Source organism: Globicephala melas, chromosome 7 (assembly GCF_963455315.2).
Source record: "Globicephala melas chromosome 7, mGloMel1.2, whole genome shotgun sequence".
NCBI classification, from domain to species: Eukaryota; Metazoa; Chordata; class Mammalia; order Artiodactyla; family Delphinidae; genus Globicephala; species Globicephala melas.
Window position 1 is genome coordinate 33,407,770 of NC_083320.1, and position 14,107 is coordinate 33,421,876.

General features: G+C 44.2%; 1 protein-coding gene across 1 annotated transcript in view; it reads right to left on the reverse strand.

Annotated features, from left to right (window-relative positions):
- Positions 1–5,338, reverse strand: part of KIAA2012 (KIAA2012 ortholog) — a 112,253-nt gene extending 106,915 nt beyond the window's left edge. Inside the window, 2 exon segments of the mRNA XM_060302044.1 lie at positions 3,780–4,064; positions 5,255–5,338. Of these exon segments, the coding sequence (XP_060158027.1) occupies positions 3,780–4,064; positions 5,255–5,338 (369 nt within the window).
- Between the last annotated feature and the right edge of the window lie 8,769 nt (positions 5,339–14,107).

Below are 14,107 nucleotides of genomic sequence, written 5' to 3' on the forward strand. Positions count from 1 at the left end.
CACTCTTTGATCTTTGATGGTCGGCCTCAGAACTGTCATGGTGCTGGTGGGTATGTCACTTAGACAAATTTTTTATTTTAAAAATTCCATGACTTGAAAAAAATAATGTTTGGTGAAAAGATATGTATGAATAAAAATATGACTTATAGTCCCATCACCCATGGTTAAATTTTGATGTGTATCCTCCTTCTTGTATAACTAATTTTTAAAACTTGGGATTATATTCGAGAGGTGATGTTTTGTACACTGTCTAGTTTCGAATGCTGGTGTAATTATCTATGTGGCTGTATAAATCTTGAGTGAATTACTTGAACTCTCTGTGCTTTAATTTCCTTACCTTTAAAATGGAATAATAATAGTACCTACCCCTACAATTGATAGAAAGCATATTGAGTTATGCAATGGAAAGCACTTAGAACAGTGGCAGGAACATAGTAAATACTCAAAAAATGTTAATGAACTTTGCTATTTTTAATATGAATACTATTTTACAACCTGCTTTAAAAAAATACACTATATTTTCTCATGTAATTCATGAGTAATACATGATTTTATTGCCTGACCCCAAATCCGTTGTATGACTGTACTTTATTTAATCACTGTCCCATTGTTGGACATTTATTATTTTCCATGTTTTGTATGGTAATAAATAACCCTGTAGTAAACATTCTTGTGTGTAAATCTTTGGCCACATCTCTGATTATTTCCTAAGGCAACTTCCTAAAAGTAGAATGCTAAATCAAAGAGTATTAGCCCTTTTTAGGTTTTTGCCAAAATGCCCTCCAGAAATGTCATGTGAATTTGTACTCCTAATGTATGAGACATCTCATTTCCCCATAGCCGTCCCAGCACTGGATATTATGATTTTAAAAGTTTCTTGCCAGGCTATAGTTTTCATAATCAGATGGTGCTCTGTAGTTTCCAAAGCTCTCCTCTTCTGAGGTGTTCATTGTCTTTTTTTAATAAATTTATTTATTTATTATTTTTGGCTGTGTTGGGTCTTTGTTGCTGCGTGCGGGCTTTTTCTAGTTGTGGCGAGTGGGGTCTGCTCTGTCGTGGTGCGTGGGCTTCTCACTGCGGTGGCTTCTCTTGTTGTGGAGCACGGGCTCTAGGCATGCGGGCTTCAGTAGCTGTGGCACGCAGGCTCAGTAGTTGTGGCTCGCAGGCTCTAGAGCGCAGGCTCAGTAGTTGTGGCGCACGGGTTTAGCTGCTCCGCAGCATGTGGGATCTTCCCAGACCAGGGCTCGAACCCATGTCCCCTGCATTGGTAGGCAGATTCTCAACCACTGTGCCACCAGGGAAGCCCGTGTTCATTGTATTTAATTCCAAATCCCTCTTGAGTTTTTTTCCTCCTATTTTAATGTACCACATCCTCTAATCTTAAAGTCCTGCCTTATTACTATTCCAGACTTTTTCTTTCCTTTCTGATTTCCTCACACCATTTCCCTTCTACTCATTTGGAGTGAGACTACAGTGTTCTGTTTGTACAGTTACATGTTGTAAATCTGGTAGCTAGATACCTCAGGAAGACAGGAACTTTTTTTTCATGGAGCCCAAGTCTAACTAAAATTGAAGCCATCCCCAAACAGACTCATCTACTTTATAAAGTAATAAGATCACTGTTGCCTGGAATATTGAAGCCCTATAGACAAGCATCTGAAAGCTGTGGAGGGTATTCTTGCTCTGGGCAGTAAGTCAGCCTACATTATCAGCGTCCAGACCGGAAAACAGAAACCACTCTAAATATTTAAGCACAGAAGGAATTTAATTCAGGTAATCGGTTACACAAGTGAATAGAGAGCTCAGAAGCCAAAAAGATGTTGAGGCAACACTGAGATTAGTAACATCAGGAAGCCAGTCTGACCCCTAGGTGAAAGGGCAGAGTGAGGAGCTGGCAGGGTCACCTGGAGGAACCTAGAGCTACAACGGCCCTGCTTGTCTGTTGGGAGCTGGGCCACAGAGGTGATACGGGTGCTTCTCACCACTACAGGTAGAATGGGAGGGGAGAAATACCCGGGCATTTTTCTTCTCCCTCTCCAATCTCCTTCCAGTGTCTTCCAATGGCAAATTCAATTAGAAGCCAGATGACACAGATGTTTGTGGAATTACATGCAGCCTGTGGTCAACCCCACCGTGATGCAGAGTAGAGTAAGGTAAGGGTGAGGAGTGGATGTGAGGGCAAACACGCCAAGGCCTTCCAAGTCCACAGACAATAGGGTGGAGTGCAAAGCATGCTGGCCCTGGAGAGTAGGCAGTCTTGGGTTTGAATCCTGGCTCTGTCATTAACTAGCTCTGAGACCCTGGCCAAACCACTTAACTCCTCCGAGCCTCATTTTCCTCATCTACAAAAGGGGGCAAGAAAAACTATATCTCACAGGTCATTGTGAAGATTTAATGAAATAATAGCTGTAATATAATGCTAAGCATTCAACAACAATTGGTTTCCTTTCATCCAAGAATTTATGATTTTTTAATACAAAGAGCAATTGGGCATTTGGTCAAGGTCATTAAGCTTCTTTGTATTTGGAAAGAAGGAAAAGGAGCAGAGGAACTTTCCTTTTGGAAACTCTGCCTTGGTGGGGTAGGTGATAAATTGCTCAATAATGATACTGGGGGATGATCTAAAAAACATTGACGGTATCATGCATGATCGATTCATTCATTTCACAAACATTTATGGGTACTCACTTTTTTCTGGAAACTAAGATTTAGATGTGGTTCCTGCCCTCAAGGAGATGGTAACCATTGACAAAGAGATGAATTGCAATGTATGATGGTATGGGAATGCTCACAGAGGAGGGAGTGATGGGATAGCTCTGTCTAGGGAAGTGGGAGAAGCTTCAGTGGGCGATGACATTGGAGTTGTGTTTTGAAGGATGAATAGGAGTTTTCCAGATGTAGAAGCATGTGCAAAAGTGTAGAGTCACAAAAGGGCATGGGATGTTAGTGGAACGGTAAGCTCTTCACATGGGTGGGGCCTTGAGGGGTCCATAGTCATGGCGGTGGCTAGAACAAGTTGCAGATATGGCTAGAAATGGAAGAGAAAGCCAGTGCTTGAAGCGCTTGGTACAAGAAGTTAACGACTTTATCCTGTGGGGAATGAGAAGCCAGCAGAGACTTTTAAACTAGGGAGTCACCCACCATCTATAAGCTAGAATTTCACGAAGTGACACATTGTCCCAGCCTCTCTCATGGCCTCAACCATAGGGCTGATGCATGTCATTGTATAAAGCAGGGGCCATGTACACATCTCATAAGACATTAGAGCATATGAATCAGAGAAATGAGAACAGGGGTTTCCCCTTAATATTAAATTCAGAGTGGAAAAAGTCATTAACTTATCCTGCAGATGCTGAAGGGCTCAAGGTAAATATTTTAAACGTTCTCCTCATTTCCACAAAGCCAAGAACATCAGAGGTGTGATGATGATGCTTGTGGCTATGAGACAGAACTTCAAGGATTCCGATGAAATGTGTGCTAGCCCAGATCTGTCTGAATGCTGAAAAGGACTTTGTGTCATTCTAATGGAAAGGAAAACACAAAATGATAATAATATAGCCCTTTATGCTTTTCAGAGCCCTTTCACATAGATTATTTCATTTAAGCCTCATGACAATTGTGTACTGTGAGTACAGTCCCATTTTAGAGATGAAGAAATGGAAGTCTGAGGGTTTCATACCTTCCTAGGGTCTGCAAAGAAGTTATATCCAAAGCTGCAACTGGATTTCTAGAGACACAGACCAGGGCCTTCCCTGAACCCTGGACAGTGCTCTGCCTACCTGTCTCCTTCCGTACGCCAGGATGGCTTCTTTGAGGTCCTGAAGTGTGTGCAGTTCAAGATCCAGCCTCTTCCTGTGGCCTTTGGGGCAGTAGGGGCCTTTACTCCTCTCTTTGGGGGTCAGTGCTGATATGGCTAAGCCTTCCGAGTAGAGGATCAGGGCGCCCTTTCTAGTGCTGAATGTTTTAGGAAGTAAGAGGCTCCACATGTGCTGGTCGGCATTGCCCTCATCCTGCGGTTTGCTGACCAGGATATAATCTTCTGGGGACTTCCAGTTCAAGTAATCCTGCAATGGAAAGAAACCTCCATTGGTTTCTTTGGTCCACAGTGGAAGGCCCTTTTATAGGAAATACTGCTTGGGTAGGTGTTTGGCATGTTTTTAGTGACTGGTTTTCTCTGAATTGCTCACATGGTGTCACAGAATACATTCACGCTTCTTAGCAACTGTTTTTGTTCTCTGCCTCTCAGAGTTAGCAGAACCTAGGGCACGATTCTATTTTACCCTATATAACTTTCAGGAGAGCCATTTATGCCTGGAGGCTTAAATAGGGTAGAGTGTAGCTTCCAGGCCAGTTAAAATTTCCTGGTATGCAAGTAAGTCGTCAGAATTACCAAGGGCAGCAGATAACTTTGAAATTAGACCTGGACCGGCTGGCAGTTTAAATAGGAGAAAACCATTCCAGCCCATCACTTCAGCTGTACACAGGGAGAATTTCCATACATTCTACATGCTGTGTAACGTTACCTAATTTGGCTGTTTAAGAGCCTATAAAGTAGTTACATATCTTGTAAGTAAGTAAATGCCATTGGCCACAGAGGTCCTTTGAAAATTTATATGTCTTTTAATACAGTGAAAGTGAAATATCATGACAAACTACAAAAACAGAGGAAATCTCTGTGTGATCCAAAATTTTTCAAAGTACCCCCAGTGGATTTCTTATTCCTGGCAGGATTCAATGAAATAAAATTCCAGTACAACAAGGGACTTTTGCTACCTCTTTAAAATGTTCTAAACTGAAAAAATTTTTTGCCTATATTACATGTGAGTCCTGGGGGTTGAATTCCAGAAGGTTCAAGGAAGCCATTGAATTGGCACGAATATTTCAGCATTTCAACCACAGAGCATGATGTCTAAAAACCAAACAGCCATCAGCTTGCCTAGAACACAGGTGGAAATTCTGGTCTTGTACCAAACCACCCAATTTCTAGACAATCTGGAATCTCCTGCAGTCTAAAGCAAATGAGGCTGTAAGTCAGTGTGTGAGGGGGAGGACGAGGGCCCCAGTGGCAATCTCTGTGTGTCAAGCAAACTATCTTATTTTCTCGAATTTAAGAAAAGGAGGGACAATCTTCCAGTGACCCCCACCACTGGACCAACAAAACAAACCAAAACACACAGGGCTCAGCCCCAAATGAAAAAATAGAACATTCCTCCTCCACCCCCAAAATATGCTTTTATTCAGCTGTAAGACTCACCTCTGGTTCAAAATAGACTTCTAACTTCTGTTTGTTCTGGACCAACTTCCCGTGTCCCCGGCTCAGGAGAGAGAGGGTGAACATATTTTCCCTCTGACCACCCTTCTCAAGGGCAGTTCATCTTGGTTTTGAAGGCTGAAAACTGGTCACACCTCAAGATTTCCTGAGCTCAGCAGTGAGCCCAAGAAGACCACAGACACTGGGCCTTTTATTAAATACATTTTCCCCTCATACAGCAGCTTCTTAATAACAACCAGTCACACAGTTTAGACAGTGTGTGTCTTTGTCGGGAGAAAAAATAAACCGCAAACCCAGACTCCTCAAGCCCTGGATTGTCTACTCTCTGGGCAACCTCTCTCTCCCCTTCACCTGTGCCCTTGTTGTCCCCTGGTCCTGTTGCTCTGTTACCGGCCGTGCACCTCGGCAGATCTGGGCCACAGCACCATCCTTCTCCTTGTGAGCGGAGGTTGTTTCCTGGTTGCTATGGCAGCACAGGGAAGTGAAGTCCCTTAAGCCGGACTAGGCAAGTCAGGGACTTCGGAGGACAGGGTTCACACCCTGCGGGGAGGGAGGGTCAAATGGACATCGAAGAGACCAGGCTCAGATTTCAAGTCCTGATTTCGGGATTGGGAGGGTGGGTATGTTGGGATATTTTTTCTGTTATATTATAGTATTGGTCTTGCTTTTAGAGAGCGTCTCCCCCTTCTCCTGATACGCGAGCCTTTCACTGTCAAGTGATCATTAACAGACTCAGAGGAATCGTCTAGGTCACCTAAGGCGACCTGTGATGTTTTCCTTGGCTGAGTTCCAGGGTCTCCTCAGCTGGACAGGAGTCCTCTTTCTGGTGGTCGCTGCTTTGCAGGAGTGAGTGCAGGACACTGGGAATCTCCAGATTCCTTTGCATACCTGGATCTCACTTGGGCACCTCCCATCTCTAGAGGGAGGGGGTACTTGGGAGATGCGGGTGGGGACATTTTTGTTGTCACAATGACTGTCCGCTGTCCTGCATAATGAAGAATAGTCTCACTCCGAATGTCAATGGCATCCTCTTTGAGAACCACTGCTGTGGCCTAGGCTGCTTGGTTCTCCTTGATACTGACACTGTCAGGAGGACAGAACTGGGGGAAGAGGGTCAGAAAACAAAGAGACATTTTTGCTTATCTAGGACTCTGCTTTGGTCTGGAAAAGCGACCTGCCTTGTCATCTGTCATCAGAGCCTTCAGGGCAGTCCCATGGGAGCGCCCCCTGCTGACCTGGATGAAGAAGTGCAGCTGGCCCCAGGTCCACTTACCTTTAGATCTCCCTCTGTGGCTGTCACTTTTCTCGGAGGCAGGCTCAAGTCTCATGAGGAAGAAATAGAGGTCATCGTGTATAATTAGATTGGGCTTATCATGGGGAATCAAGTCAGTGAATGCAGAGGCTCGAAACAGAATTTAGTCAAAACCACAGTGGATACCACTTCAACACCCATTAGAATTGACTGTTAAAAAAAAATAAAAACAAGCACAAAAAGCCCAGAAAATAACAATTGTTGCTGAAGACGTGGAGAAATTGGGATCCTTGTGCACTGTTAGTGGGAATATCAAGTGGTGCAACAGCTATGGAAAATAGTATGGTAGGAATTCGCTGGTGGTCCAGTGGTTAGGACTCTGAGCTTTCATTGCCAAGGGCCCTGGTTCAATCCCTGGTAGGGGAACTAACATCCCATAAGCTGCGTGGCCCAGCCTAGAACAACAACAACAAGAACAACAAAAACCAGTATGGCAGATCCGCAAAAAATTAAACATAGAATTACCGTACGATCCAGCGATTCCACTTTTGGGTATATGACCCCAAAGAGGTGAAAGCAAGGACTCAAGCAGATATTTGAGCACCCATGTTTATAGCACCATTATTCACAATAGCCAAAATGTGGAAAAAATTCAGGTGTCCACTTTTTTTTTTTTTGCCATGCCGCATGGCATGTGGGCTCTTAGTTCCCCAACCAGGGATCCAACCCGAGCCCCCCACAGTGGAAGCATGGAGTCTTAACCACTGGACCTTCAGGGAAGTGCCCAGGTGTCCACTTGACAGATGATAGATGAATGGAAAAACAAAATGTAACAAACATATACAATGGAATATTATTCAGCCTTGAAATGGAAAGAATTTGGATACATGCTACAATATGGTTGAACCTTGAAGACATTATGCTGAATGAAATTAGCCAGTCACAAAGGGACAAATATTGATATTGTATGATTCCAGTTATATGAGGTACTTTGAGTAGTCGAATTCATAGAGACAAAGTAGAGTGGTGTTTCCCAGGGGATGTGGTGAAAGGGAATGGAAAGTTAGTGTTGAATGGGTACAGAGTTTCAGTTTTGGAAGATGAAAAATTTCTGGAGATAGGTGATAGTGATAATTGTACAACAATGTAAAAGTACTTAATGCCAATGAATGGGACATTTTAAAATTATTAAAATGATAAATTTTATGTTATGCATATTTTAGATTTTGAGTTAAAATCTAAAACAAATGTAGAGCAAAGAAAACAGAAAACTGAATTTAGCACTTTATAATGTGAAAGCCAATTGGTCAGCATAATTGTAGGGTGAATTCCTCACAACAGATGAGACAAAATTCTACAAACTGAGGGTTCCAAATAGTTTCCCGGGTCTTAAGCTACAGCTGCTCTCTCCCATCCCCTTCTCCATCCCTTCAAAGTGCCAAAAGGACCCTTCAACAAAGCTCTACTGGGAGATTACTATATGTGAGATGTGGTCTCTGCCCTCAAGAAGCTCCCAGCAGGGTGAGAAGACAGGTGCGTGTGAGCCAGTATCTGAAAGATGATGTGACAAGGTGATATGGAGGTGGAAATGAGTAGGTGCCCTAGGAAAGAAGAGGGAGTGGTGGTGGGATGATGCATGGTGGTGGGCCTTGTAGAAGGTCACGAAGATGAGGGATATTAGAGGTGGGCTTTAATGGACAATAGTGGATGGTGAGGAGGGAAGATGAGAGAGCATATTGCAGGAGGCATGGAAAGGAAAGTCTAAGATCTCTGGGGAAGGGACAACTTCTTTGGTGTAGCCACAGCCTCGGGTACCGTGGACAGAGATGGAGCTGGAGAGACAGGCCAGCTGGCCAAGGCCATGAAGGCCACATGTCCCTGTGAAGGCACCTTGGACTCTATTCTTCAGGTAGGGTTTTTAAAATGGGGGGCGATGTGATCCTACCTGGATTTTAGAAAGATAACTCTGAGAACAGTATAAAGGATGGATAGAATGAGGGATGTTAGCTTATTTCATAAAAGTGAACTTTTAGGACCTTGCATCCCAGGCCAACCTTCCCTTGGGTGTGAATGAATTTGTCAAATAGGCCAGGAATATCACTTGCTAAATGGCCTTTGAGAGAGACACAGAAGGGGAAACTCCATACCAACTGCAATGAAATATAAATGTTGCCATTTTGAAAATGCCATTGCTCAGGGAAGAGAAGTAAGGTAGCATAAGAGAAAAGTGACGGAGTGACTGGGACAGGAATGAGAGCCATTGTTGTCATCCAAGGAATAACTCCAAGTTTTTCCATCGGAAATTCTTCCTCTGAGCTCACCTGACTTGGAAATGTTAACTCATCTATAAATGGTGAAGTAGGTCCCCAGGAAGTGATCTTTCTGAGTCTAGGTTGAATGAGCATCTCACCTGGGAAAATAGCCAGGTGCCCATCTGGCCCTCTCAATGCTGTACAGCAAGGCTGCTAGGCCCCTCTGGGGTTGGAGCCTGGGAGCAGCCAGACCAGAGCCCGAAGTGGGCCTCTCCTAAACTGTCGTGTTTACATCCATGCTGTTTAATATGGACAATGAACAGATGTACAGATCAATTAATAGACATTTAAAAGCATTTACTCCATCCCCACAGCAGTTTATGGAAAGTGCATTTAGAAAGCAATCGAAGTTATTGCTATTCTAAAGTGGTAGGGGATCGCAGATGAAAGGCCCTTGTAACTGGAAAGTATTTATAACTCAAGAAGAAACCCTCCACACCCATGTTATATAACACCAACACCATCTCCTGGCATGCCTGACCTGTCAGCCCATGCAGCATGTCTGTTTAAATTACTCTGTAAATTCTGTAAGGTGGAGACCTTGTTTTTACGGTTTGTAAAGCATCACGAATAACCGTGGTGCTCTGTAAGTAAATAGAAACCACATGAAACAAAGAAGAGATACGTTATTCAATGGCCGTGTCCCCAGAGCATCCAGGAATTTGTCCCTTGCTCCAAAGTGCTTTGGGGTAAATGGATGCCACGTTGGGGAAGTAGCCTGTGGGATGGTGCCAGGGTCCTCATCTCCCTTTAAAGGGCAGTGTGAGAGTGTGGTCTAGGAATTGTAGTCACCTGCATTGGCAGCCTACAAGAGGAGCTGTTGCTGTTGTCCTTGTTACTCCAAGAGGAAGGACCAGGGCAAGAGAAATGAAATGATTTGCACAAATGCAAATGATTCGTTCATCCACGGATGAAACAGAGGCGAAACGAGACCTTGTCCAAATCTGGTCCTAATCCAAGCCTATTGTTCATCCCACTTCTGCAACAGAGCAGCAGCTATTCATAAGTAGCTACATTACATCATGGCTAATATCCACCCGTCAGGAAGCTGCTGACTGAGGCCATCACAGCACCCTCTTACGCCATGAAGCTGGTGACTGGACCCTGGATCTGTGTCCAGCTACTGTGACCACCTCAGAACACTCATATCTCCCCAACCTTGTTTCTCCTCACTTGAGTTTGCAAATCTAGTTGCAGGGGAATCTAGGAAATCACATTTTAAGCTTTCCAGCCTCCTACACTGGAGGGAAGGTGGAATGAAGGTTGGTAGAGCCATCTGCGGTTATCTGCCATAAGCACCAAAGACGAGTTGTGTGAAAAAGTCCAAACAAAGGATTTTTTAAAATATGGGCTGTGTATATGACAGTCAGCATGGCCTTGCATTATTAAAACTCTTTCTATTTGCTTGTGTTTTATACTCCCAACTAGACTGTAAGTCTTTGGAAGGAAGGGACCACATCTTATAATTCTTAATACTTCCCATAGCACCCCTTACATATAGTAACAGCTGAATAAATATTTGTTGCTTGCTTTTAACATGTGCAGCGAGATGTGTAATGATCTTGAGCCAGTATGAGCGGTATATGAAAAGAAGAGAATTAGGTCAAAGCCTGTTTCAGTGATTAGTAGTTTGCCTGTAGTACAAAGCTCAGAGTCCTAGGTCAGAGTCACTGACCAACGAAAACTTGGTATTTAGAGGCTGAAGGGCACCAAGAGAATCAGTGTGGAAGACACAGAGCTCTCAGCTTGTTGGAAGGAGCACAGACTTGCTGAGGATAAGCTCCTTGGCTTGTTCAGAGGGTAGGGTTAATTTCTCATGTAGCCCAGGTCAGGTTTGAAAGAAGAAAATGCAAAAGGCAATCAAGAATACTCTAGGGGCTTCCCTGGTGGCACAGTGTTTGGGAGTCCGCCTGCCGATGCGGGGGACACAGGTTCGTGCCCCGGTCCGGGAGGATCCCACGTGCCGCAGAGCGGCTGGGCCCGTGAGCCATGGCCGCTGAGCCTGCGCGTCTGGAGGCTGTGCTCCGCAGCGGGAGAGGCCACAGCAGTGAGAGGCCCGCGTACCGCAAAAAAAAAAAAAAAAAAAAGAATACTCTAGAATCATAGCAGGGGAGAAAGTGTCAGCGATGACTCTGCTCCCTTCCTCTCCTTATGGAAAAATTATGACCACGTGGTCCGCCTAGTTGAGTAGTGAGAGGGCTGGGGATCTATTTACTTTAGATTTTTCTGAAGAGTTTGCTTTGGGAGTCTAAAGTATTTAGTTATGCTTTTGCTCAGGGCTTATTTTATTAGTAGGAGTGCTCACAGTAATTTCAAGCTTTTAAATTTATGGTGGAGAGATAGTAAGTTTAGAGAAGAAATAAAAATCACACGTTCTTCGTTCTTTCGTAACATGGGGGAAATCAGTCATTATTTTGGCTAGCGGCTCAGTCACTAGGGGCAAATGGAACAGACCTTCATAGGAGCCAACTTGGGAAGGGTGATGAAAGCAGTGGCAATTTCAGTTCTAAGTGGAGAATCTCAGAGCAGATGCCATTCATCAAAAGTACACGGATTCTGATAACTTAGAACTGTTGACTCTTAGTGTAAGAAGGTAAAATGCTTTACTTATGAGGTTAGTACGGTGGTGGATAAATTTTTTCTTTTGATTTTTGTTAAATATTGGTACAGTGATGCTTATTTAATTAATAAATAAGATTTATGTAAGGCACTGAGTGTAGTGCCTGGCCCATAGTATGTACTCAATAAATAGAAATATATATATATATATATGTTTTTTTATTGGAGTATAACTGCTTTACAACATAGTGCTAGTTTCTGCTGTACTGTGAAGTGAATCAGCTCTATGTATACATATGTCCCCTCCCTCTTGGACCTCCCCCCACCCATTCCACCCCTCTAGGTCATCACAGAGCACTGAGCTGAGCTCTCTGTGCTATACAGCAGGTTCTCACTAGCTATGTATTTTACACATGATAGTGTATATATGTCAATCCTAATCTCCCAGTTTGTCCCACCCTCCCCTTACCCCCTGTGTCCACATGTCTGTTCTCTACATCTGCATCTCTATTCCTGCCCTGCAAATAGGTTCATCTGTACCATTTTTCTAGATTCCACGTATATGCATTAATATATAATATTTGTTTTTTTCTTTCTGACTTACGTAATTCTGTATGACAGACATAATTGCATCACACAATTGAGAATACACATGAATTCTCTCCCTGCACACAGTAGTGAAGTTTTGTTGTGCAAAATGATGCTCTGAAAGCCATTTTCTCACACTAGGGACTCTCATGTGTAGTAGACAGTAAGTCGCTGGGCTGTACAACTAGATACTTCTTTGCCATCTGGCTTCCAGTTCACTGTAAACTCTCTGATGAGAATGGTTTTTACACTTTCTAACTACTACAGAGTAAAAATTGTCAGCTGTCTGCTAATCATTTTAGAGAAATGTTAATTTGGTAACATGTATCTTTTCAGGGACATTGTATTGCATAACGCAAGGTACACAAATACCTCCCCACTGTTTGCCCACATTAGTGAGGTTCTGATGTACAAATCCATGTCCTCACTCTCAGCCTAGGAGGAGAGCAGCCAGGGAGCTGGAGCTGACAATCTGAGGAAGAGGAAGGGGCATCAGGGAGCCTGGGTTCTGGGAGAACTTCCCCTCAAGGCCCACATTGCTAGAGTTCACTTTGTGAACCCAGGAGCCCCTAGCCCACAGGTATACTGATTACCTGTTACTCAACCTTTATAGTTTCCTCTGGGAAAGCATTCACATCTTCCTGAGAACTGAGTTAAGATGCAAGTCCCTCTGCAGAGATTGAATTAACCATGCTGTGCAGGAATGGGACCCAGAGTGGATCCCTGGGTTTGGGATTGATGGGGGAGAAATGAGGGAGAGGAAGAGGTGGGGCAAGATGGAGGATGGTTTCCCTTGGGATGTAGGTCAGAAGGCCCGTCCACAGAGGCTTTGCCTGTTTCCCCATTTTCCCAGAGAGCCAGCCTGTGTCCGTGCTCCTCCAGGCAACAATCTTAAAATGGGGCAGGGGTTGCTAACCTCGGGCTGGCCCCAGGAAGTTCTGTAAGTATATGTTTAAGGAAGGAGGGGAGCATTTCCTTCTTATCTTGCAGAGCAGACCCACCGAGGGCAGCAGAGTCCCTTCTCAGAGGCCAAAGACCAGATACAACTCTACTCACTAGTGTTATCACAAGTGTGATCAGATATGAGCAGTGCCCTTTGCAGAACCTCATGCTCCTAGCCAGCCCTTGTTCATGCCCACCTCTGATGCCAACCTGCTCTACAGCAGGTGTCCGGCCAGTTATAAGTCAAGCAGGGAGAACATCTTTGAAAGGGTACATTCCAGTGAGATAGGCGGATAGCAGGGGTAGCTTTTCAGATTTTACCATAATCCTCCTCTTGATTCGCTGTCTAGATGTAGTTAGGTGCACAAAGGGTTAACAGGTCTCGTAGGACTCAGCTGCCAAGTACACTTAATGCTCAGTCCAGCACTCCCGGCTTGTATTCTTATGCTGCTGGAGTGGCCTGTTCATGGCATCTGGTTCCCTGGCAACAGCTTTCATTGGCTCAATCAAAGCCCTTTCTTCTTAAGAAAGCTCCTACTGAGACGCCCACCACCACCACTAATCACCATCTTAACTCAGGGCTTAGGATGCAGCTGGTATGAAAAATAGCATTTGTGGATGTGTGAAGATAAAGCAATGGACTGGGTTGGATACACCTGCCTTGTGTGATCCTTGTACTGCTTTTCTGTAGGACCAGTTGGAAATTACCTGCTTTTCCACTGGGACAGGGAGAAAGCCTGGGCCAGAAAGTTTCCCAGAGCTGGCTTTCTTTGTTCTGCAGAAACCCATGAGCCTCTGTGATTCATGACTAGCTGTTTCCTGGGCTGATCTGTGTTATAACTGCGGGCTCTGTGCTCTGACAAGGGGCGTTGCTGAGCTGAGGGAGTTCAGACAACGAAATCCATATTGTGGAAGGCTTGTCCCCAGTCAGCCACAAGCTGGGGGAAGAAGTCTGCCTCCAATAGAACCCGGGGAGTCTGGCGGCTGCTCCACCCGCCCCAAGAAGTCTCAGCAGCTCCAGATTTGCTAAGAATAGCAGGAAAAAGTAGCTCTTCGTGCAGCATTTGGGGGAAAAAAAAGTTGATGAGATTCTCTAATAAAGATGGGCATTTTTAGGGGAATTCTTTAATCGTATGGAGAATCGCTTTGAGTTTTCTTGTTTTGTCTAGGGAATGGATAAAA